A 26,627-nucleotide genomic window follows, 5' to 3' on the forward strand; every position below is an offset into this window, starting at 1 on the left:
GCAAGTTTGGGGTCGCATATTCCATGCGATTGGAATATCTGTTGGATTGTTATTAAAAGAGGTGGTTTATTGTCTATATGAAAAAATTGTCATGATATTGCATGACATCATCAAAGTGGTTCATTGATTCCAACTGCCTCGCATGAATGCGCCACCAATAAAAATGGAAACAGATCAGTTAAATCTGTTTGGGTCCTGAAATCAGAAGCAATATTACGACCAATGCGTAACAAATGGCTTGAGATATATTAACGAGATAGGTGGCAAGCAATTGAGAATGGAAAACCGACTTCCTTCCCCGAAGGCAGGAAGGACGGAAGTGCATCATACGTATTCATAAATACCACATCCGCTGTTGAAGACTCGGTCGTGTGTAAAATGGAGACCTGGGGGATACTCTCCATAATAGCGCATACGTTGAGACGTTTTTCAGGGTTCAGGTATATAAAAGGGTAGGGATTTTACAAGTTTACTTATATGAAAGGGTAGGAAATATGTTTCTGAGGTATAAAAAGGGAGCCTGATCTTGACTCCCGCGACAACTGGAACTAAATAAATGACACTTTTTTAGGCCAACATCTATTCTGGGTAAGCTTGAAGCCCTTCTCATGTAAAGTAAAGTACTAAACGGAAACCCTGTGATTTATTTAGATACATAGCTGAACAATAATTGTTCTTTTATCATAACTGAGACTAAGTTATTCTGCTCTCAGATTTGGGATAGGTGGAGCGATGGATTCTGCGTTAGGTTTTCGCATGGACACGTCTTTTGGCTTCTCTGTGCAACCCAGGTTGCTCTGTATCACTAAAAAAACAGCGGGGAATCGAAAAACCAGGGGGAAAATTGGATTTTTGTTTTACAAATCTGTAACTCAAGTTTTAAAAGTTCTTGTCGTTACAACAAACACGGTGAGTACCCTCGTCAAAAGTTTTGAAAATCTTAGACCCGAATTCTCATTTTCAATTCTGTTCAACTTGCAGAAGCGGATTCAGGAGGGGGGCTGCGGAATGGGTGACTAGTCACTACCCTTTTGGAGAAGCAAAACATAAAACAATATCAAAGGTTGTGAATTTTATGGCATAAATAATGGCAAACTCTCTGAGCAGGTGCCTCATTGTAATTTCTTCCTTGTGGCACTGCTAGCATTTTCAATCAGGTTCCAATTCTCAAATTGCAAATTTTAGGAACATGCCCACTTGATTTTGCGGCCGCAAGGTATCAGCCACTCCCTCTCTTTCCTTGAAAAATCCTGGATTCACCCGTGACTTGGCCTCGCTGTTTTGACAACAAAACCTTTAACTATAACCTAAGTTCGCATTTGCAAGTTCATTAGGATAGCTAGGAGAAAGATGGATGGGATTCATACTCATTTACTGTGCGCTTTTGCTTCAAGTAAATTTTGTGAGACCATGTAGGCTAAAAGTAACATACCAAAAACGAATATATCAAAAACGAGACGCACCCTTTCATCACACTTCCAAATGCACAAAAGGAGTTGCGACTTTTTGTTCAAATTCAAAATAACGGTTACTGAGTATGCGTAGTGAGAGTAACCTCTGTGACTAGTGCTGGCATATCTATAGATTTAAGTCTCATAGAAGTTTCCATTCTTTGTGTTTCCATTCTTTGTGTTCAGCAAACTAAAGGATCGTGGATTGCAACGAGATTGAAAATGTTGGCCTGGCATTGACTAATAACATTTAATGTTTAGAAAATAACTCGCCTTGGATAGTCACGGTTACAATTGCAGATAATCTTCCGTAGTGCCCGTCGAAATTTCGCCGTTCGCAGCGAATAAGCGATCGGGTTGAGCAGCGGATGCAGACAGCTAAAAGTCTGTAATATGGCCCGATATTTGTAAGGAACGTAAGAGCTTCCAAAGAATTCACTTATGTTTTTCAACACAATTGATGGAGTCCAGCACACAGCGCACAACCCAACCAGTATGAACACAGAAAACGCCACGCTCCTCTCTCTTCGTTTTAGCTTTTCTCTCACTTGAGCACTTCTTGTGAGACTTAAACGCTCTTCACGCCCACCTCCAGTCGTTAAATATTAATCTCGATACAAACCCTTTCTTACCAGAACGAAGATTCTCGCGTAACAGGCGAATAATAAGATGATTATTGGGAAGATGAAAGCATCAACAATGAACACTCTGTAACTGTCGAATGAATCCCATCCAAGCATGGGAGAGAATGCTAACAGCCCGGCGAAAAGCCAGATGCAGAAAATTCCAAGTGTCAGGTAAGTCTGCGTTAAGTAATTCATGCTCTTTAACGGAGATGAAATTACAATCAGTCGTTCAACTGCAAGGCCTAAAATTGTCAGAAATGAAGCGTAAAAGCCAAGATAAGCAGTTGTGTACGCTGCTTGGACAATGGTTTTGTGGGGGAGCCAATGAAGGAGAGCGAAAAGTAACTCGCCAGGAAAACCGAACAAAAAGTCACAAACGGCGAGGTTTAATATTAGGTAGTTCGCGGTCCCTTTAAGGTTTTTGAACGGATCTTTCCAAATTGTTATTATTACCAAGGAGTTTCCAACCACGGTCAGTGCAGAGAGCGACAAGAAAACTGTTGCATCAGCAGAAGGAACTGAGTCTGGAAATAAAAGAATGAGTTTGAGTCCCTGATTTTAGTAAAAACAGACCCCCGGGGGGGACTTCAATATTAAAAGGATGGGGGTGCTTGTCGTACCTTTCAGGTGTTAAAGGGCGGTTTTGGTACCTCTTAGGGTGTTCAGCCTCAAAAGGTTCACAGTGAGAGGTTTCGCGGTACCTTTTAGGTTATTGAGCTGAAAAATATAGGGGTGAAAAACATTTCAAGCCACGCCCACAAAACAGCAATTTGGTACCTCTTAGGGGTTTTTTAGGGGTACCTCTTCTTTTTATATGAGAGTTCCCCCTCCCCGGGAAAAAGACCTCTTTCATCTTAGGCTCGATTACCAGCCGCTGTTTTGGGAACGCGGCTGGACCAGAGTGAGTGGCGGAAATCGAGCCTACTTTCAGCTCTTCGCTCGGGACTCAAAAAACAACTGATGTTAGCATAATTTTGCAAGAGACTCTCACTAAATACGAAAGCTATAAATCCACTACTCCCTGGAGCCAACGCACCGTTTAAAGTACGTAAAGTCCTGGCTTCGGCAAGCGTTAAATCAGGGGTTGGGGGGTAGGGATGTCAATTGACTGATGCATGACTAATTGAGTGAGTACAAAGTTCGTCCCAGAACAAAACAGTCAGGCTGTTGTCACGCTAACAGTGTTAGACAAATCACTTTCGGCATTCACTCAGTAGAAGCAATTTCTTTCAACTCAGGATTCGTGGATTATCGAGCTCTATATTTTATCAATTTGCCCCGTTATATCAGTCTCGTGCTGCTTAATTTGGTAAGGTTAACGTTAAGTCTGCACACGAAACAAGTCAAATACACCCTTGAATACTGAAAACCAGCCCGGGAGCGGAAATTTATAAATGAAGGTCCTGAACTTAAAATAATGCGTGTACGTCGAGGTTTTGTCCTGTGTTTGCTTTACACATGACTAATCGCCATTGCATCGATCAAAGAAATTGCCTTATATCATACTGTAAAGCTATTGAGTCGCCGTTCGACGAAAACTTACCGTCAAAATCCATTCCAACCGGCAAGCTCAGACTCGAATCGAGGGGTCCAGAAGCAGACGAAGCTATTTGGAGGAGAAGCTGGCACACGGTGAATTTACAGTTAAAGTGACGTGGCTCGGATTTTGTTTCTTTGCAATCACGGACTGATAAAACTATCGAATCCAACCGCTATTTTTGTAATTCATTCAATAGAGCAACACTTTCCCTGTTCCAACCGGCACGCTCAGACTCCAATCGAGGGGTCCAGAAGCAGACGAAGCTATTTGCAAGAGATACTGCCACACGGTGAATTTACAGTTAAAGTGACGTGGCTCAGATTTTGTGTTTCTTTGCAATCACGGACTGATAAAGCTATCGAATCCAGCCGCTGTTTGAGTCATTCAATAAAACAACACTTTCCCTATTTCCCAGAAATGACCGGAAACAGAAATATACATACCCTTGCATACAATATGTCACGAAACGTCATTAGTTAAACGATTGGCAGAGACACATGATAACATGAATAAATACTAGCTAGAAGCAATATTTTGCTTTTGTATTTTGTTTATAACTCAGGTCAGTAATAAGATTTAGTAGCAACAGCATTGAAATTACAGATCGATTAACCAGCTTGATGACAAAGACAAACAATTAAGATATTACATGGAAATGTTTTTGAATGTTGAAGTGTTTGGGTGTGCATCATGGACTTTCCCTTTCAAAACCTCGCGCTTATCACGGGGAGACAACGCATCGAAACTTCATAAAAAAAAAAACATAAACCTAAGTTTTCAAGATAAACCCGGGCCAGCATTCAGAGCCCGCGAGATTGTCCGGTTTTTTCAGGTTCTTGTCTCACGCACCGAAACAAGAGCCGCAACAACAATATGGATATCGATTTTGAGGGATAACTCACTGATAACTTCGAATCATGGTTTCGATACACCAAACTCTTCGATCTTGCCAATATTCATTACAACTGAGATTTAAATGACCTGGCGACATCTCGATCCATCCATGTTAGATCGCTTAAAAGTAAAATACGAAGAGAATTCCATTTTGTAAGTCTCCCAGTTCTTTTCCTTCGACTAGCGACGAAGCATCTTCACTGAGGCGTCACGGAATCTTTCTAATCAGTGGCGTGACGAGCCGGAAGCGTGACGGATGATGGAGAACCAACCAACCAACCAACCATTTGCCCTTTGCATGCAACAAAGCGCCAGGCTAAGGCAGACTCAAGGCACGTTAAGGGCTCTGTGGGAAGCTAAAGAAAGAAAAAGTTTGTACGCTGATATAAAATAAAAAGCGTTCACAAAACATGCATATGTAAAGAACGTTCGAATTATTAGAGATGTAGTCATTCATACAGATCATTTCCACTGTCACACAATAAAAAAATAAATCCAAAACCATTCAGTGGATAAAGTCAACAAATTGTGATCTTATAGGAAATAGATATAGAGGACACTTCTCCAAGTTTTAGGTTTGTGCGTTTTCCCAGACTGCAGATATTTGAATTGTCGAAATGTCTCGCAGAAATTTACACACAGGGAACCCATACAAAGGGCCTATCTGTTTGTATGTTCGAAAAATAAAGAAATGTATGGGAATATTAAAGAGTCTTAATATCGTAAACTGATATCGAGTAATGTCCATGTTAAAGCTCAAAATAAATGTAAATCTACCTCAGTTGTTGTGTATTGTCGTTTCTGTGGCTCAAAATGGCGAATTTGAGCGACTTGATGGGTTTTGCGTTCACTTTTACTACACGTTGCAACGGAGCCCAGTATGGAAACGCCATGTTGGTGCACCTCTGTGGTGCACCAATATGGCGGCCGGAAAATAGTGTTAAGACCTGAAACTTACTTTGGCTATCTAGGCCACTGACTATCTGTACTGAACAAACCAACATTTACATAAGCACTTTCCTAATGGTCTAACTTCTAAAAAAGCTAAAAAAGCTAAAAATCATGAGATAAGTATATATTTTTCGACAAATGCGATTGTAGCTTTGTGTCGCGCAGCGCCATAACTCTGAAATTCAAAATACGCTTGTTTTCAAATGCACACTTGTGCTGTGACATTGTAAACAGATATAAATTTACCCCCTCTTATGCCTGATGGGGATAATAACTTTGGTGGCTCTTTAGTTTTCGATTTTAGGAAAGGATGACTTCACATGGAAATGATCTATTAAAATAATGGCGAGAAGTGTCTCATCAGATGACCTGAAAGTCAACCATCTCCCTTCAAAATCTGTTTTCCACCGTTTTAACCTTCTATATTATATTATATTATATTATATTCCAATATATTCTCTTAACATACACTTTCTATAAACAAGAAATGTTTGTAAGTCATTGCGAATTTAAGGAATAAACAGGTGCAAACACGTTTTACCAGTTCCTAAAATAATAACTTTTCGTGAAAGAAAAATTGATTTCATTCTGTGAGTGCCAGGGTGAATGGAAATAGCAAATGCCCCGAAGAAATATTTTCTGCGATTTGTAAGAAGGAAAGGAAAGAAAGGACACCAAGTTTGCCAAGTTTTTTTCAAATTGAGTCATCGTGGCTGCCTACAACAAATCAGTGGCTGGTAATTAAAAGCCAACATAAAGATCCACCGCTGTTCCAATCAAAAAACAAAACAGAAAGTCAAGCCTGCCACTGACTTGATTTCAGCGTGAGTCTGTACAGAGAACAGTGGCCAATTAAAGGGTTGGTGAATGTTAAATGCAAGACTTTGCGAGATGGAGAGATTAGCGTTTTTCTTTGTGAGCCCGAGACATTTTGACTTCTTCAATTGCAAGACCGAGGCTTCAAAGTGTTTTAAATGCGAGCTCGAGACGTTGAGGTTTTAAGAGGTCATTTAAGCTTACATAAAAAATATGAAAACCTCTCGGTACTTTGTGACTTTCTTAGCTTTGAAAAAAAATCTAGACTGCGAGACACACATGACAGCTAAAAAACGAAACTGCGAGACCCAGGTTTTTTGAAGGACCATTCGCCACCCCTGATTAAAAGCGGACATGAAGACCCGATGTTGTTCTACTCAAGCCATCGAGTTGTTTAGACTTGGCTCTTTCTAAATTGATGATCAGTTACAGATTTGTTGACATTGCATCAGATTTTTTTTTTTAATTCCCAGTCAGTACATAACCTGACGTTAGTAGAATACATTGTTTCAGTTCTGATTCTAAGATAAACGAACTAAAGGAGTAGTTTTCGTAAAACGTCGGCACTAAATACACTTCTCATTTCCTTTATTAATTGTATCATTCTCTCCTTCATATCATAACCAGACGTTTTCAAAATCGTTGTTTCAGTGTAAACTGGGCAGGTAAAAACAAGTCAATCTGCATTCGAAATCTTCACAGCAAATACTAAAATCCTTGATTGTCCATTAAAAAAATGTCACGACACCTTTCTTATCTGCCTTAAAATACGCCTGATATCAAGGTTATTAACTCGACCCTTTAGTGAGCTGAGGATCTAAGGCTACAAGACAATTCAGTCATTTCAGTGATGTTTTTTGGTAAGCTGTATTGTTTGACAGGGCGATAAGAATTGCAAACAGCATGACTGATTATAACTGTCGGTCAGCGTAATTCGTTTATCAAGCTGGTATCGTGTCAGTAAAACAGCTATCCATCAGTTTGGTTTGCAATGTTCAACATAAGGTCAAGGACAGTGTTTCTCCCACTCTTGCTACCAACGCTTGTGTTGGTGTTATATTGGAGTTCTGAGATGATATCAGACCATATAATCAGCAGAGGACATTTGGGTAAGCGGTACAAATGCTTAATGAATGCCGTGAAGTTGAGACGTTCTTTTGAGGTGCCCCACACCTGAATTAAGAAACGATGAAAACCAATCTTATATGTATAGCTCGCAACAATATTCCCAAAGCTAATCAAATCCCAGAATTGATATTGTGAGAGCTTTAACCGAAAATAACAAAAAAATCATACATATTGGTACGGAACAGAAAATGACTTTTTCAAACTCATTATTGGCAAAATAAATACTTCCCGGCTGAGTTGAATGAAAGATAAAATTTGGTTGCTGAAATCTCGTTTCATTTTTATCAAAACGAAATTTTTGCCAGTGGTGCAACATTTCTATGCCAGCTGTTAAAACTCAATTCGGCAAAAACTCTGAGGGCTGTTTCGTTCTGTACTCTTTCACGAACACTGTTACGTTAATATATTATATCCAACTGTTCTTGTTGTTTTGAAACTTAGAATTTGCTTGCCACACAAAAACGACAAGGCACACTTGTCTATCTGACTGCTTTACATTAAACAAAATAAGATAAGTCTTTCAACAAGAAATCCACTCGCGATTATATTATTTATTTATAAGTGACAAGTTTTTTAGTGTCAATGTCGCTTCGCAAGCACAAACTGCATTAAGTGACAGTTTTGGAAAGCTGGAAATCATAAACATACGAGCTGTAGTTAAACACGAAGGCTTCACTGATTTACTATGTTCAATTTCTATGACCACTTACACTCCGATCCCATTGTGGCCATCTGACATCGAACGTTTCCCTACCAAATATACACTGTATACCGGGACATACAAACCCAGATGATTTCTTCACTTTCTCCTTTGCTTTAGTTTCGATTGCGAAGATGTCTCAAACACTCAAGACAGAGTTTAACGACATTTCCAAACACCTCGACGTTCATTAAAAATACTCCGCTGCGTATCGGATTTTCAGCTCTCTTCTGAGTGTTTGGAAAAATGGTCAAACATTGTCTTTCTTCTTCGATCTATCACTTAACATATTACTTTGTTTTCAGCAAATATACCTCGAAAAGTATCATTTCAGACTAGAGGAACAGAGGTAACCTAATTCTTTGAATATGATTTGAGAGAGCTAGATCAAGTGGACGAATTAGCTATGGTTTTAATGATGCCATAAAACATTCATCAACAAGGTTTTTAATTATGATGTAAATCTTTCATTTTGTAGGAAACTACTCCAGAGTCAACACCGAGCTCAGTAGAAGAGAGACAAACAGCCAGAAAGCGCCATCTTAAAGACTACTGTCTAAAGCATAGATTCAAAAAAATACCAACCAAAACACAATTTAAATTTATTGTTGTAGATGATGAGCATAAAATCATGTTTTGCACAATCCCGAAAGTAGCTTCGACAACTTGGAAAAGGGTGCTGGCAGATCTACGTGGGCTTAAGCAAGGAATATTCGTTCACAGACTAGGCTTATGGCCTCGTCTCAATGAGTACCAGGAAAAAGAAAAATGGCTTCGACTTAAAACTTATTTTAAATTTGTTTTTGTTCGGGAACCTCTGCATCGCCTCCTTTCTGCCTTTAAAGACAAATTTATCGGAAAGAATCGTAACTTTAGCAAAAACATTCGAAAAGTAATTGTGAAAGTCTTTCGACCCAAGGATTTTGACCCAAATGGAGATAATAATGTTACCTTTTCAGAATTCGTCCAGTATTACTCCGGTGACGTCAAAGCACGTAATCCACACTGGCGGCAATACGAGGATCTTTGCCATCCTTGCGTCATAAACTACGATTTTATTGGTCACTTAGAAACCTTGGAGGAGGATGCCAGTCTTCTCTTAAAGATGGCGGGAATTGAAGATTGTGTAAAGTTCCCGCCGATACATAATTCGACCAGCTCACGTGAGATATTCAGTTATTATTCCACAGTTGCCCCTGAATACATTACTAGGCTTGCCGAGCAATATCGCAATGACTTTGAGCTTTTTGGTTACGAATATCTTGGCGCCGTAAAACAGCTACTGAATCAGTCCTCTGTTGACAGTGATTGATGCAGATGTGTACTGCGTCCTTGCGTGATCCTCTGGTGAAGCCGACATTTCATCTTTCTTTACATAGCAAACAGATTCAACCAAGTTTTTTAGCTCATCTAATTAAATACCAGTCTCCTTCTCAAGCAGGCTAACAGAAAATGTTTCGAGTTTTCCCAAGCGTTAAGCGTTAGTCCACATGTTAATATCAGTCGTTACCTGACACTTAACAGGTTATTTCATGTTGAGGAAAAAAACTTGCAGTTTTGTTGTGAAGGTAAAAAAAAACTAAGTTTCTGACTGAGTATTCTTTTTCAGCTCCCTCCTGCTCTCATTAATTAGAAATACTCTGCCACAGCCGGAAAGCCGTGGGAGAGGTAGTTACCCAGGCTACCTGAGGGATCTCTCTCCCCCTCTCCCCCACTCTCTCCTTCTCCCTTTCTCTATCCTGTGAACGTTCAAAGGAAGTATGAAAGGAGGCAACGCGGGCTCGGGCAGCGGTTACTATCTACTTTTGTGCATCTTCCGACTTATTCTTCCTTCTCAGCCGATCGCTTGAATGAGAAGACAACAGGCGCACTGCTGAGCGAATAGATATAACCGGGGTGGAAAAGAAATATAACAGCTCCCCAATGACACGAATACAATAGAAGTGGACGATGCGAACGAGAGTGGAGATCAGAAATAATTATAATATAAGTTTGTATGGTGTAAATTACCTGTGTTTCGTTCCATTACACACTGAAAAAGGCACTGAAGCGTCAACAATGTACAGACCCTGAGTTAGCCATGAAATGAACAACTTCGACGATGTCAAACGCTATTCATATTTCTTCTCTCTATCATTTAAACAAAAATAAGCCTCTCCTTTCGATTTATCATGTCAAATTTAGTAAATATGCGAAGTTTCGTAAGAATCTGTCGCAAACTTATGAGAATATGGGACCTAAAACTTGGCAAATTATACAAATTTTAGAAATGTGTGCCAGCAGGCAATCGCTTGTGCTCCGGCATACATTTTTTTGTAAACATTGGCAAGTTTGGGGTCGCATATTCCATGCGATTGGAATATCCGTTGGATTGTTATGAAAAGAGGTGATGATATTGCATGACACATCGTTGATTCCAACTGCGTCGCATGAATGCGCCACCAATAAAAATGGAAACAGATCTGTTAAGTGTGTTTGGGTCCTGAAATCAGAAGCGATATTACGACCAATGCGTAACAAATGGCTTGAGATATATTAACGAGATAGGTGGCAAGCAATTGCTTAATAGTATTCAAATAAGCAATCCATTGAGAATAGAACACCGACTTCCTTCCCCGAAGGCAGGAAGGACGGAAGTGCATCATACGTATTCAAAACGACCACATCCGTTGTTAAAGACTCGGTCGAATGTGTAAAATCGAGACCTGGGGGTACTCTCCATAATGGCGTTTACGTTGAGGCTTAGCTCCGTCGAAACGGGTTCGTTTTTCAGGGTTCAGGTACACAAAAAGGTTGGTATTTTACAAGTTGACTTATATGAAAGCGGTAGGGAATCTGTTTTTGAGGTATAAAAAAGGAGCCTGATCTTGACCCCCGCAACAACTGGAACTAAATAAATAACACTTTTTTAGGCCAACATCTATTCTGGGTAAGCGTGATGCTTTTCCCATGTAATATTTTTCGTTGACTTCACTCCAAGGGTTTAGAAAACGGATGCAGTGTTCTTAACTGGGTATGTGAATGGGGTACCTCTTCTGTTAAAATGGTATACAAAAAGCTAAGGTAACGGGTTGGTCCTTGTACGAAGCCTTCCCGTAGGAAACTTTGTAGAGTTCCCCCCCCACCCCCACCCCCCATCCCCGAATCGTGACCCGCGGAAGATTTCATAAAGTACTAAACGGAAAGCCTGTGATTTATTTCGATACATAGCTGAACAATAATTGCTCTCTTATCGTAACTGAGACTAAGTTATTCTGCTCTCAGATTTGGGATAGGTGGAGCGATGGATTCTGCGTTAGGTTTTCGCATGGACACGTCTTTTGGCTTCTCTGTGCAACCCAGGTTGCTCTGTATCACTAAAAAACAGCGGGGAATCGAAAAACCAGTGGGAAAATTGGATTTTTGTTTTACAAATCTGTAACTCAAGTTTTAAAAGTTCTTGTCGTTACAACAAACACGGTAAGTACCCATGTATCTTCTAGCTCTGCAGGTGAGTGCTCGTGTGAAAATAATTACTAAAGGTCTTTGGTAATTCAAAACAGTTATCATCTCTTTGTTTACGATACAATCACTTTACTATGCGAAAGAACTTCTTAAATGGCACAAGTAAACAAACTGAAAGTCATATTGAAATTAAGATCAAGTTATTTGTGTTGATGTCACGCAGTACCGATCGATATTGGACCATCTTTGAGCTGCTTGCCCTCAAACTTCCCTTTAAGCGCTGGGAGATATCAATCACACATGTAAATACTTTGCGTATTTCTCAAGTGATATTTTGGACCTTGCTTCCGAATTTCAAAACGTTATTTGGTAGAGTGTTAGTTTATCACTTTTGGACACTTTCACCAAGGCTAGGTTGATCAAAGCTCGATTAATCTAACCCAGAATTAGCGAGAATTTTGATTTCAGTTTTGTGTTTTTTCGGTGAGGTTTTCGGTTTTTCCTGTTTGTCCTTTAGTTTTGAGCTTGGGTGATTTCGAACTGTGCACAAAACTGCTTCAACGTTTTGTACAAGAATAATTGATAATAAGTTAGCTTCTGGGTTAGCGTTAAACCGTTTTCGAACAACCCGGCCCAGGATCATGACTAAAAGCTCTGTCGGTAATTAAATCGCAGTATATGACCTACGTAACAAAATTGAAGTCACCCATGAACCCATGGGGGCAGCAGTTTTGTTGGTTTGAACAGGTTAGGACATGCTGTTGTAGGATCTTAACTACTATTTCTCTTTTAGCAATGCCACCAAAGTCGAAAAAACAGAGTACAGTCAATGGAACTACAAGAGAGCGCGTAATGCTAAAACGTTCGTCTCGATCAGTTAGTTCACTGAGTGTCTTGTCTATGTCATTATCAGAGGACGGAGATGTGGCTCATAAAGATGGTCGTCAAGATGTAAGTAACACTTTTGAAAACCTAGAAACGTATGTGTACTGCATGTAACTTATTCCATTTCATTCCCGTAATTTAGGAAGCTAAAGCAAACCACGACGATGACAACGAAAGCTTCACCAGACAGAAAGGTTTAATGAGTACTGAAAACAATAGCTGTGCACTTGCGTTATAAATCTTTGTACATTTCTTTGCCGTCCTCCGCAAAATAAGAACGTGAAATGACTACGTTCTGCCTAGTCTGAAGAACGCGAACGAAGACGGCTAATTTTTCGTATTTCCATTATGAATTGAACGACGCAGGTCATTGCATATTTAGCCTGAGCACTCTTTTAGAGCCGTTGGTGTACTGAACAGATCTAGACAGTTGCAAATTTCGCTGGTAAAATATAAATTCATTTTGTACTAGGTGTCGTCGTCGCTCAAGCCACATCACATATCGATGATACAAAAAGAAATTTAAGTCTTTGAATTAAAGAGAGCTAAAATCTGGTCAAAGGCTTCCAGAATTTTTATCCATCATTTTCCCACATCGGAAGGCGTTCGTGCGATGCATGTCACCAAACAAACGAAGGTTGTTGCAACATGCTGTCTTCTTTCGAATGCTTTCTCCAAGCGGGGAGTTGCAATTCTGACTTGAATGAAACGTTCCCCAACATTGTTGACACAGCCCGAAGGGATGATCAAGCGCTTCTAACATTTTCATGCAAATATGTTGCATAATGCTGTCGATAATGCTACGAGAAAGGTTGACTGACTAGAGAACATCGTCCACCCAGCGCATTATTTAATTCATATCATACGAAAGGACGTAGGATGTATCAATTTCACCGCTGAATTTGCCAGAATCCAGATTTCCTGTTTTTAAGGATGACTATGGACAAGAAAAAGTAAAGCTGAGACAGTGAAAGGAAGTTGCATAGTTAAGCTGGGCCTTGGCATCGGTCGGTTTTTCAATGATGAAGCAAGCTACTGACATTGCTATCTTGATTCCACCGTAGAAAAAGTCGAGGCTGTTTCAACAAGCAGCAATGACTGGAGATGAAGAAACAGTCAAGACCTTTATTTTCAAAGGAATTGGTGAGTTATGCCGCTTTTAAATTCCACTCCGCCCTCAAAGCTAAAAACTTAAGGATATTTACTGAACGCAGTAATTAATAGATCGGATGATGAGTTCCTTGTTAAAGCGTTAGGCCGAAAGACTCAGTGGCTTTGGAAACTACAACACGGAGTCGAAAACCATCCATTACGGATAATTTCTCCGTCCTGAAAAAGTGCCAGAATAAACTCGACTGTTTAATATATGAATTTATTCATAAAACAACTAAAACCTTCACTCAAAGTGCAGTCTGACTCCGCACGAAGTAACTGTTATTCACTGATAATTAGAACATTTACATACTTCATGCATATGGGAATGCAATCCATTTCAAACTTAACACTTAAATCACAAATTTGACATTGACATTAATAGCCACAATCTTGAGAATAATGTTTGATACATCGAAACAGTCCTTAATCCTTTATTTAACTTGGTCAGCACGCTAAGCTAGGTTCTAGTTTCCAGGTTACACCACGAAAATTATAAGACAGTTAAGAAAAGAAAAATAAAAACTTCATTGGAAGTACGTTAATATTAAAAAGTTGTAAAAATGGTCACGAATCAAATAGTGATGGTCACAATGTCCAGTTTAACTAAGCCTAAAATGAAAAGGTTATAAAAGTAGTAGAAATTGTCAGACATCTCATGCACAAGCAAAAAATTACTTCAACCGCCAAATGAAAGTCGGTAAATTGGAAATGTCATACGCCATAACCTAAGAATATTCACAAGAATATTTTTATCCAAAATCGGTAGAAAAATAAAAATATTTAGCTTGGGCCGGAAAAACAATTTTCTTATTAAAAAGAAAGAGCGTATACAGTCATGATTACGCGTCCACTGTGATATCTTTTTTCAGGCAAGTTCAAATGAAGTACGTATATATGGACAGCAAGACTGATCAATTTTAAAACCACAGTGATTCCGTAAATTATAACGCAAATTCTGCTGCTAGTTTCTAAACTGCATTGGATGAGTTATTTGTCGAAGCCTGGTTATTACTCATGTCCGTTGTATCGTAATCTTGTTCAATTTTAAATGATATAGAACGAAATAATACTTGGGCTCCTAATCTCATTATGACCAGTCAAAACACACTTAGTTTTTGTTCCCAAGAAGAGAAAACGTGTGTACCATCTTCAACAACTGAGGAACTTTTAACTTGTGTAGTTGCCAGTTTCTGCTGTCGTGACGATGGACGCTATTAAAATAAAACGATTTTTATTCACACGTTGAGATGCGAAACCGTCCTTTGCAGTGTATCTAAAATGGTTACAACCTGCTCCATTCCCGTTCAATTCCATTTTGGCTGACTTTGCCGTTTTAAGCGTTCTAACTATAAGAAGCAAAAGATTTTGAGCCTTCTCTTTTCACGCATTGAAAATTTACCTAGAATTGATAAATCCGAGGCTTTCGCCAAGCATAGCCACGAAGACGCACAAACAGGCATGCTACTTCAGTCCAAACTCTTTATCGATTATACCATCATCTTTTTGACAGACCTTTCTATTACTGATCAGTTTGGTCGAACGCCACTGCACAACGCCATTCTCGGTCAACATAACGTTGTTGTGCAGCTTTTACTCAGTGGTGGTGCAGATGTCCGAGTAAGGGATGAAAGGGGTGACACTCCTCTCCACACAGCCGTAAGAACTGGTGACGAGAGAATATTGCAGGTAGGTGCCGCAAGCTTCAAGACATAATCTTGAAAGTTGTGTCCTTGATCCGCGGTTGATCATAAGGCTTATTCCATAACCAGGAGCACAATGACCGTTTAATAGTCGTTTGAAAGTCCACTGATTTTCCCGTTATTCCTATTAGGGAGCTTAGGGAAAAACGTTTTAGAGTCACGGACGGCAATCGGAAATTAAATAATGTCTACTTTGGTGCTTACTACAAACATTTCATCAACAGAGTCACGTTTTAAGTGCTAAAGCCAGAGCTTTCCAACTTATAGTGACAGTGAAACATTGCACCAAACTACAAGAACATCAACCATCGCGTAGAATGCCTATTGTTCTCGGGACATTTACTTGCAGTCGAATAAAAATTATAGGTCTGTAATATTAGCAGCGAAGCGTAAACAGGGACGCTCTGATTGGTCAAAGATCACGTACGCTTTCCTCCGAAGGGAATACTACCTTAGCTCATTAACTTGTCAAGGCGGGGCTAAGAAACAAAGGCCTCGAAAGTTATTCTTTATTCTATTGTTTCCGATATCGCGTATTTCAAGCTGGCTATTTCAAGCGTTGGACTTGCCGACAGCAACCGGAAGTTCCGGTGGCTGTCGGCACTTTAAAACCTTCTTTACTTGAGCCCTCTTTTCAGGTTAGAGCCCTGTGAGAGACGGGACTATCTTCACCAAGAACTTAACTTGATAACAATAGACAGGGCGAACATGCAAACCTTTGAATACCAAAGTCTGAAATATAGGTCTTTGGCTTGAAATGGAAACCGGGATCTGCTCCTGGTTCTGTATATGGATTTAAAGCCTTCTCCACTAGTTAGAAAAGCAAGCGAGAATAGACCATTTTTTGCAGTTTCTTGGCTACCCAGGATGCGCCCAAGAAATTGCTATTAATGCAGTTAAAGGTTAGCCGGTTTTCAGCAGCTGGAATTACATGTGAAAAGAATTTATGTTTGAATTTGCGTAACGATTTTTTTTTTTTTTTTTTTCATTTGAATGGTATAGCGGTAAGTCAACTAGCTCGGGGTTTTCAAAAAGTGGAGAGCTAAATCGAGAATATAAAGCACCACCTATATGATAGCGTGACACTTATCACGGCTCTGAGTTGTAAATTATCCGGTGAATAGTGTTATCCACAGCCAAGCTAAGACGATAAGTATGACAGTTTGAAAAAACCTATTCGATATCTTAACCACATTATCTCAGCCGTTAAATAACTGACAATTTCAGACTGGTAATCCCATGTTCCTATTTTATCCCATTTTACGAATAATGGCTGGACCAAACTCGCCTGGTATATGTATACCGCCAAAGGCTACCAATTGGCTACGATTGGGAATAAATACATATTAGACAATGTCTAGATATTTCTAATTTGTTTCTAGATGTTGCTTCAAAACTTAGATTGTGTAGTAAACTCCACTGGCCGAGCCAATGTCACACCCCTTCACCTTGCGGCTGGGATGGATCGCGTAAATGTCTGCAAGATGTTAGTAAGTGAAGTTTGCTACAATGATTACTCGAACGGAAGCCGTGACCATTGTTTTTTTGAAGGGGGGCGCAATTTCCCGCCCAAAAGAATTCCTGCACAGCAAAAGCTGCTGGAAAAAATAGTGCAAGGGGAGCCACGGCGAAAAAAATCGAGCAAGTGCTGTCAACTAACCAGGTCTTATGATTGACTTTAACAGCAATTCTTGCACAATTTATTCCCCTCCCCCCCCCCTGCCCCCCGGAAAAAAACAACAACCTAAAGGTGAGAAACATTTCATGTCCCAGAATATTGCCCAACCCCCAAACCCCCTCTTCCCTACCAAAAATACTAATGGTCCGCCCCTTATCTAAATTAAGATCAGTCAGGGAAACCACCAGTTACGGGCGCAGATACCAATACTTAATTGTCCCCCTGTTTTAGATTGAACATGGAGCAATGATTGACAACAGGGATGAAGATCAAATGACACCCATGGGTCATGCAGCAGAAAGAGGAGCGAAAGATGTAGTGGAATATTTCTTTGAGTATGGTGAGTAAGATGCTACTTAAGCAGTTCTTTGTTGCGTTCTGTGGACTCTTGACAACTTTCTCACCAACACCTTTCACCTTCCCGCCTTTCAGTTAAGTTTATGTGGAATATAGCTATTTTTAAGGTTTGTTTGTTTGGTGGCTTGTTCGTTCGTTCGTTTGTTTATTTGTTTGTTTGTTTGTTTGTTTGTTTCTGGGGCTGAAAAGAATTTCACACATATTATGCCTGATGCTATGTTTACCACGTTCTTTTATTTGTAAACACGTCGTAATAATAATGAAAAAATAAATGAGCAACAAAGGCAGGAAGGCTTTGGTAATCCCTTCCAAGCTATTTCTTGATCACTTTCGTTTCGAAAATCCTGAGAGGGTCTAGAAATGGCCAATCCGTGATATGGAGTGGAGTGATATGGAGTGTATGGATATACTAAGCAGCCCTTCACGAGATTCCATCCTCGACGAAAACGACGACGCCATTGCGCGTGGTAAAATTATTTACAGAAGAACTGGGCACAATTTTTAGAAAGAACTTTACAGGGATTACCCTAGAATAAGAGCCATATGATTGATTATCTCTCTTGCTTTACATCCTCTTCTACTGAGACTTGAATCAACTTTTTTCTTGCCATTTTAGCCAGTTCTCAGAAGCTTGACATGGAATCACTTCTGTACAAAGCTGATGTGGATGAATCTTCTCTTCTGCACTTGGCTGTGGACAGTGGAGTTGTAAAAGTGAGCTGGATATCAGTGTATATATATAAAGCTTATACTACTTCGTTCATAGCATACATTGATACCTTGCCGGGTGGTTGTGATGTTGGCGGGTGGTGGTGGTGGCAGCGGCGGCCGTGACGGTGCCAATGGCGTCGCTGGCGATGGTGGCTGGTTGCTGGCCGTTGGTAATGGTGGTGGTGATGGCGGCATCGGTGGTGGAGGTGATGGTGATCGTAGTAGAAGTAATGGAGTATAGTTTCTTTCTTTATTGCACTAGTTTTCTTTATAAACCAGACCCTGAATTATAGCTGATATAAAAAAAAAAAAGATAAACGTGAGCTGCTTAAAATGTCCCCTTCCATCAGAAAACGCTATTTAAAACCTTACACCTTTAAAATTTAACATTGCGAGTTATTTTATTCAGATTGTAGAACTCTGTCTACAACATGGATCAAGAGTGCGAAGTCCAAAGGTTCGTTGGCAAAAGTTCTATTGTGTTTTCGCTTAATTACTGTCGCAAGTGAAGTTATGATGTGAATTTCACAGTCTAATCCTTATCTTAATTGTACTATTTTCCTTAAATAGTTATTTTGTAATTCTTATTTTTACACATTACATAGGCAGCTCAGACCACCTCCGCTCTTTATCTATATGTAAACCATATAAACTCGCGTTCTCTTAAATAAACCTGAAGAAGGTCGGTGTTGGCAGGCCGAAATATTGTATTCACGCCTATCACGTTGTTTGACCGACCTTTGCAGAATTCCTTATAGTTAAGAAGTAGAACATAGGGTATCAGTGTGAAATCAACTAGACATTAAATTTGTGATTACTAATTAACTTTTGATTTCCAGGCCTCTGACAAAACTACAGCCTTTCATTTGGCATGTGAACAGGGCTCACTTGAGATGGTAAAACTACTGGTCAGTTATGATTCAACCATATGTCGAATAACTCTGATTGACAGCGAAGGACAGACGCCTCTTCATAGAGCCGCCACGAAAAACAAAGTTGCCGTAATTGAGTACCTTCTGGATCAGGTTAAGACTTAATTTACTTGTATTTTTGGTGATGGTTTGGCTACCTGTTCGTTCCTTGTTTTGTTGTTGTTGTTTGTTTGTTTGTTTGTTTGTTTGTTTGTTTGTTTGTTTGTTTTGCTGGTGTTACGGTGTTTTTTTCTCTCTAAAGCTTCAAATAACGCTAGGAGACCATTAACAAGAGTATCCATGTCCTCATGGAAAATTGTATTTTCAGACTTATTGCTTATATCGATATATTCACTCTACCTTCTAGATTAGGTTGTCGTACTTCCCAAAACCGAAACCAATCTGAGTGCGCTGAGGGTCTTTCATTTCATGATGGCCATGGATGGAACTAAAATTTCGTGACCAATCACAGTGATCTTGTAAAGTAACAGTGAAAACATGATGTGTACATGGTCAAAAACAAATCAAGACAGTTTTCCTGAAGGAGAAGGGATGGCGAGGGATCACGTTTCTCCAGAGTGATGGTCTCTTCGAGCACTCGTTTCAAAATAATCATAACTATGTATAATTTCATTAAACAGGGTGCTTCGGTGGACCCCCCTGACAAGGCACGCTGCACTCCCCTGTTCAAAGCGGCCGCTAGTGGAGGAGTAGAAACCGTTCAGTTGCTGCTTGAGCGAGGTTCTGACGTCATAGTTAAAAGTGTGGAGCAGAGATCAGTGCTCCATGCTGCAATTCGGCATACCGAAGTGATGTAATTGTTGCTGAAGGTTTGTCTTCAGTGAATTTTTATAGTTAAATATATCTGTAGGGAAAAAGTACCATTCTCTCGCCGAATTGTATTTGTCCCTCTCTTTTAAGATGATGCCTTGAGACTCTCTAACAAGAAGATGCTTTGAAAAAGAGATTCGTTTGGGTAAAGATGAGCAGGAGAAATAACTTGATTTTCGTTAATGAGAAGGTTATCAGAGTTGCTTGCCATTAATTTTGATGCTGGAAAGTCATTCGCACATCAGTATCCATTTAATTGTCGATTATGAGAGTAAATTTCGCGAATACATTTTGATTTTAAGAAATAAGCATCTTTTCGGATTCAAAACTATTTCCACAAACTGTCAGAAAATTGTTACTATCATTTACTGCTACCAGTATACACCCTATTTGGAAAGATATCAACTAGTTTCGTTGCTCTTTGGGCAGGTGCCATCATCAGCGTACCTTATAACGGACAAGGATCAGGAGAATAGTTTTACCCCTGTGCACTATGCTGCAATGAGTGGACAAGCCAAAGTAACTAAACAACTCAGTTACTTTTCTTATGACATTCCTGGAATATTGCAGTTGTTTCATTCCCTCGTTATGAATGAGGATATTTTATTTTAGTTTATTATTTTTTTTATTTAATCCACAATTACACTTCATTACATTACAAGTCACTTGCATTACAAAGAGATTTTCTAAGAAATCCCACTATAGCTTCGACAATGATATTCTGCAGTTTTTGTCCATGGCTGATTTACTTGAAATAAAATCAGAAATTCTGTACCTTTTTCTTATAGAGTGATTTTACTAATCTGTAAAACAGAAACTACTTGTTAGCTATATAGTGTGTAGTATTTTCTGCTAATTAGTATAAGTGTGTGGTATGCAAAAACAAAGACTAGAAAACAAGAGTTTGGACCATACCTAGCATTTTAATCGGCTTTTTTACTTCCCTTTGCTGGGTCATTGTAAAAATTATACAAAGTTATTGGAAATTTAACAAATAGATTCCATGCTCCCGTGCGTCTGTTCAGTAATAGATCATGAAACATGTCAAAATGTGGTAAGAACAAAAACGTGGCATACGAAGCGAAAGCCGGGTGTGTCGCTAATGTTCTTGCTACATTTTGACGTTTTCTGTTATTAAATAGACAAGACGAAAAATAAAGCAGAAAATAATCAAGACGAACGACAACATGGAATCTACTTATTTTGTGTTTAATAATCGTTAATGACGTCATCTGTGCGCCTGTCCTCCAATAGATCATGCATAAGTGAGAACCAATCACAATGCGAGAATAATTCAACATTTTACACAATGTTATATTCTCGTCCTGTTTGTATTTTTATTTTATATGCAATGTGTTTTTTTTTTCAATTTTAAGAACGTTGCTCTTCTAATGGCCACAAACAAAGCTGCTGCTGGAGTGACTTCCAATGACATGGACACGCCTCTGCATATCGCAGCAAAGTAAGATTACGGCAGCCTCCACACTACGCCAGAGAAATTTGAAAACGCAGCTTTATTTCTACGGTTACGCCTACCGTCCACATTAATCAGTTACGAAAAAGGAGGTTTTCGAGACCGGAGGAATTTTCGTCTTCACGTGGACGGACAACGGTTTGAAAACAGAGGTCGTCGAAAACGATTGCGTCGCGATGATCAGGCGATTTCCCTGACCAAGTTTTCCCAAAAACACAAATCCAAAACGACCTATGATTGTTGCGTTTTTTTTTTTTTCTTTTTAATTCCTCCCGGCGTGGTGTGGAAGGAAAACATTTGATGAGTTTTCAGAGTGAAACTCCTTTTTGAAATTCCTCCGGCGTAATGTGGACAGGGCCTAAGATGTATCACAGGTCCCAGTTGTTCAAAGGGTTGAACAACTATGGTTTTTGTGGAGGAAGGGAAAACAGAGGACCCAGAGAAAAACACTCGGAGCAAGGCGAGAAGCAACAGCAATCTCAGCCCACATACTGGCACCGGGCTGGATTCGTACCCTGGCCACATTGGTGGGAGGCAAGTACTCTCAGCACTGCGCCATCCATATTGCCCAATGCCATTCCAATGCAGTCCAGTCGTAACAGATATTATGTATGTTCCAGATATGGCTGGCTGCCAATAGTAGAGAGTCTTCTGGTTGGAAGGAATGTTCGCATGATTAATTTACAAAACAACATGGGTATGACCCCTCTTCATCTCGCTTGTTCTAACGGACACGATCAAGTGGTAGAGCACCTGCTATCGGAAGGAGCCACTATAGAGAATTATGGTTAACTAGGTTTTAAGTGAAATATTTTTCTGGAGTCAATGTTTCATTTTGCCTCGCCAGCATATGACTGTGCTCAGAGCAAGATAAAAATCTAATTCTAACATTTAAAGAGCCAGTGAGTAAACTTAGTAATTGCTAAAAAGCTTTTTGGGTGTAATCTTGAAGGAGATATTGTCTTTCATAAACTGTAAGATTTCCCAATGGATAGCAAGTACTAATGAATCCAAGAGTCCAATCCAAAAGTATTTCATACATCGAGCACAATTTTGAGGGACAGTTAATCGTGGCAGACCCCTGGCCAGGAACGTTCAATATTCAGAGCTGATAATTTTGTAACTTGATCAGAGGCAAAAGCCCGTATGTTAATAAGGCAAGTATTGAAAACAACGATTCCCCTATAGAACACGCATCAGTTAAAAACAGTTGGTAAAATTGAGTCCAGATTTATACACGTCTCAGGTTACTGGATAGAATATATAGACACAACTGAATACAACAACTTGATTCAAGTAGAAGTTCAGGATCAGTAAGTCATGTACATAATGTATATAAATTCTATTTATATTAAACTGCACGGCCGGCCTAAAGTTGGTGCGATTTTGAGTACTAGATCAATCGGACCTTTTCACGGTTTCTGATGCCATCTTGCTTGGGAGGCAAACAAAGCAAAAATTGCTATAAAGGTCGGGAACAGTTAAAAATTCGATGGCCAATAAGTCGAGGGTGATTGACGTTCTAAGTATTTTATGTGTTGCAAAGAACAGATACCCGGTAGAGGTTTCTTTGACGAAATTTGAAAAACATAGCTAGAATTGCACTTTTAATTTTTTATACAAATGTCTCTAAATTTTTCCGCTAATTGCGACTCGGTTTTTTTCAGACAAATGTATGGAAAAATGAAAACCTTAACGGCGGCTTTTCTAGCGAGGTTATTTCCCTTAAATGTGATCAGTAAATTCTTTCACCTTGTATCTTACGCTTTGAGGTATTTTTAGTTTTGCAGAACTCGAATTTTCCTTGATTTGATAGACATAAGATTTTCCTTTTTCCCAGACATTTACTGTAAGTTTTATCGTGTTTGCCCCCAAGCAAGATGACGTCAGAAACCGTGAAAAGATCTGTTACGTTTACAGCTATAGGCGAACTTTCCTCTCTATCATGCTTATTTCAGAGATCAACATCAGAAGACACCTTTGCATCTTGCAGCCATTCGAGGATCAAAAAGATGCGCGATGTCTATCTTGGCCAAACGTCCGGATTGCTTAAATGCTTTGGATGAAAATAAGGTCAGCCACATCAATGTAAACCTAAGCGGCAGGAAAAGCCATTCGCGTTTAACAGTACATTGTTGAACATTTCAAACTACTCTTATAGTGATCATGCACTTTACAGTATCTACAAATCCTTTTAGGGTTTTCGAGTGTTAATAATGCATCTCCCGTATGGTTGTAAAAAATATATTTTTCGTTAAGCTGGGTTATGCAGGACTGAGAGAATGAACACGTTTTGTCGTGATAGGACACTGCCCTAAATCTGGCTTCATTGGAAGGACATCACGAGATTGTGATCTACCTGCTGACGCTTAAAGAACAGAAAATCCTAATGAACTCCTACAATAACAATCTCTTGGACATCGCTTTAATCAACGAAAAGGGTAATGTTGCCATGGCAATTGCTGAGCATGCCAGGTAAGTGTAGATGTCTGCATTGTTAAGAGATTGGAAGACTCGTGAAAAGACAACTATGATATTGAACAGTTCTGGAATTTTGTGCGAATATAGCTGTCGTGGTGTGTACCCTTGTGGTGGATCGAAAATGCGACGTTCAGTTTAATGTTGGCAGAACCAAACCTGCTCAAGTGATTCGAAAACAATTTCCTTTGCGCCCAGCAGCTGCAAAAACCATATATAGATCACAAGTAGATACAGAGACAAGAATTGTTGTAAATTTTAGTACCACAGGCAGTACCTCATATACATTATGTAGGGCTAAGCAGAGTAACAACTCTTGAAGATTATATGTGACGAACCTATCTGAAAACAAATTGCAGTCAGTTCTGATGTTAAAACTGAAATGGAACAATTGCGAACACAGGGCATCCTTGGCCTTTCCATTTCACCCATTTACAAAATCAGTCAGTCTCTGTTTAAGTTATCTTATCTCAACGCACGATCCCTTTCATAAGGATATTGAAGATGTACCAGTTCCCTTCCCATGTAGAGTGTATCGCAGGCCCAAGCGCTAGCCCTAAACTTCATTAGGTCTGATGAGCTCTTCCCATCCCTTCCCCAACAAATATCGCAGTAGACACATGTACGCATTGCGTACCTATTTTTTTTTCTTCTGTTAATCATGTCAGGTGGAGAGAGGCACTATCTTCATCGTCCCGAGGCCCCTTACTTATGATGCAAGCTCTCGTCATTAAAATGCCAGAAGTTGCAAAGGTGAGACCATTGTAGAAAAACGTGTTAATGGCAGATAGTAATGACATGTTTCTATAAGTTAAAATTCTTGAGCTAATTAATCTATATCGGCAGCGCGCAAATACTGTTGTGCTGAGAGGTTATTCACTTTGACACATGTAATAATGTATACGTATTTTTCCGAACTTCAATCACACTCTCGATGGCTGTCTTGATCTTCTGCGATATCAAGTAACTAGCCGGGTAATACCTTTTATCCTAATTTATGGTAATTTTGTTTGCCGATGATAGCATTTGTATTCTTTTGGTACATCTTAGTCCTTTACTTAAGCCGTATTGGCTTATAAATGAGCCTTATTGGCTTCTCTGGGCTTCCCTGTCTTAGACATTGCTATTTTGTAAATATACTTATTAATGGCAAAAAATAATAAAGCAAACAAACAAGGTAACGCAGAATTATTTGTTTCGAATTTGGGAATAATCAATACCTAATCGTACCTTTTTGATACTTTTCGACAGTGGATCAGGCTCGAGTTTTCGAGTTACGTTTAGATATAAGTATGGATTCCCTTACTGTGCATGTAACCCTGAGGGAAAATGTATTTCTTAACAGTTTCATCCTCGTTTCAGCGCATTTTGGATCAGTGTGTTACCACGGAAGGAGACCAAAATAAACTTGAATATAAGGTAAAGCACCTCAACTCTCGTTTAATAAACGTTTAATTAACGTTTATTTAGATTACTGAACTCGTTATGTTCTTTATTCGAACAAACAATTTACTGGTCAATTAAGTTTCCATTTTGAATGATGGCTCGTGCAGTGAGGGTCTGGATAGCTGCTCTCATGAAAGTTTCAATTTTCTTTGAGAGAACAATAGATAAAACAACAGAAACAATGTCCCTAACCCCAAAACAATAACAGATGCTAGATCACGAGGACAAACATAATTACATGCGTATTAAAGCGCTGATATACTCCCGACAATGAAGCGGTTTCAATCTTTAGCAAACTTAAGAGTAAGAACTACCTTGAACAGCATCACAAGCAGCACCAATAAAAGTAGGGCTTAAAGGCTTTCATTTGCATTGTTATGGTCATGCACTAGGTTCCTTAAAGAAAAACAAGGTAAAGCCTGCGTCCAGACAAATGATCCATACCAGCGGAGCTTACCCTGGTTTCTGAAGTATGAAGTGCGTGGTAGAGCTTCTACTCGATCTCCAATGGATAGAAATCTAGTCCATCGCAGGGTCACCCCCTCCCCATTATGAAATTACCCATTGATACATCTGAGTGGAGAGAGGCACTGTGGGTGTAATAAACTGTCTTGCCCAAGAATACGACACAATGACCCCGCCCAGGCCTCGAACCTGGACCGCTCGCTCGATATCCGGAGTCCAGCGCCCTAACTCAGGCCACTGCGCTTCCTCAGCTAGGTTTCGCACACAAAGTAGTTGTCGGAAAGGCATTAGATCTCTCATCTAGTGGTGATATCACTTCTTTAAGGTCAAAAGAGATTTAACAATAATTCAAGCAAAGTATGCACCTAATCCCCAGATTGACCAGTTGACTGTATTGAAGGTAAGTAGTTGTTTTCAATAACTTCTTTTCTTTTTCTTCCATCTCTTTTTTATTTTTCACATTTATCTATAGAAAAAAATTAAAAATTAATGCCAGTAATAGCAGCTACTTAAGTTGTGTATCAAACTGCAATGATCAATCATGTCTTCATATCTTTCTCCACAGTTCAAGTGTATGTTACTTGTAATTTCACCATCTATGGATATATTACGAACTCACAATGTGACCAGCTCTCAGTTGGCTTGATAGCTCAGATGGTAGAGCACTGCCCTGGTATCGTGGAGGTCATGGGTTCGAATCCCTTTCAAACCCGAATTTTTTTTTCCTTTTTTTTTATTTTTTTAGGCTTTAATTTCACAACTGCTTTAAAAGTTGTGTGTATATATGATGATCAATCATGTCTTCATATATTTCTCCGAAGTTCAAGTATATTATCTTTCATATATTTACTAATAATATCACGAATTGCAATGGTATTTAGTAGACTACGTATAGACTAACAAATCCTCAAAACTTGCATAATTGGTCGACTCAAGTTGCTGTTTTGTAGAGGACAGCTACGAAAGGTACAAACATTTACAACCCA

At 39.4% G+C, this 26,627-nt stretch overlaps 2 protein-coding genes and 1 pseudogene across 3 annotated transcripts in view; 2 read left to right on the forward strand and 1 right to left on the reverse strand.

Moving 5' to 3' along the window:
• Positions 1-267: 267 nt before the first annotated feature.
• Positions 268-4,108, reverse strand: LOC145491154 (putative G-protein coupled receptor No18). The gene is made up of 2 exons (XM_081470314.1): positions 3,621-4,108; positions 268-2,601 (listed from the first exon to the last, which is right to left on the reverse strand). Exons 1-2 carry the CDS (start codon positions 3,631-3,633, stop codon positions 2,057-2,059), a joined length of 558 nt encoding a protein of 185 aa, XP_081326440.1. The 5' UTR covers positions 3,634-4,108; the 3' UTR covers positions 268-2,056.
• Positions 4,109-8,416: 4,308 nt separating this feature from the next.
• LOC145491164 (carbohydrate sulfotransferase 10-like) lies at positions 8,417-9,950 on the forward strand. The gene is made up of 2 exons (XM_081470324.1): positions 8,417-8,455; positions 8,585-9,950. The coding sequence occupies exon 2, from the start codon at positions 8,738-8,740 to the stop codon at positions 9,416-9,418; it is 681 nt and encodes a 226-aa protein (XP_081326450.1). The 5' UTR covers positions 8,417-8,455; positions 8,585-8,737; the 3' UTR covers positions 9,419-9,950.
• A 3,553-nt stretch (positions 9,951-13,503) lies between these two features.
• Positions 13,504-26,627, forward strand: part of LOC145491118 (transient receptor potential cation channel subfamily A member 1-like) — a 28,788-nt pseudogene continuing 15,664 nt past the window's right edge. Inside the window, exons 1-16 of the transcript XR_014049773.1 lie at positions 13,504-13,578; positions 15,101-15,276; positions 16,673-16,780; positions 17,200-17,308; positions 17,942-18,039; positions 18,446-18,493; positions 18,876-19,061; positions 19,589-19,777; positions 20,208-20,297; positions 21,155-21,240; positions 21,873-22,039; positions 23,213-23,325; positions 23,558-23,727; positions 24,399-24,483; positions 25,093-25,149; positions 25,967-26,041. The product of XR_014049773.1 is annotated as a transient receptor potential cation channel subfamily A member 1-like (transcript). The remainder of the gene's footprint in view (positions 13,579-15,100; positions 15,277-16,672; positions 16,781-17,199; positions 17,309-17,941; positions 18,040-18,445; positions 18,494-18,875; positions 19,062-19,588; positions 19,778-20,207; positions 20,298-21,154; positions 21,241-21,872; positions 22,040-23,212; positions 23,326-23,557; positions 23,728-24,398; positions 24,484-25,092; positions 25,150-25,966; positions 26,042-26,627) is intronic.

This window comes from Orbicella franksi, chromosome 6, assembly GCF_964199315.1.
Source record: "Orbicella franksi chromosome 6, jaOrbFran1.1, whole genome shotgun sequence".
Lineage (NCBI taxonomy): Eukaryota > Metazoa > Cnidaria > Anthozoa > Scleractinia > Merulinidae > Orbicella > Orbicella franksi.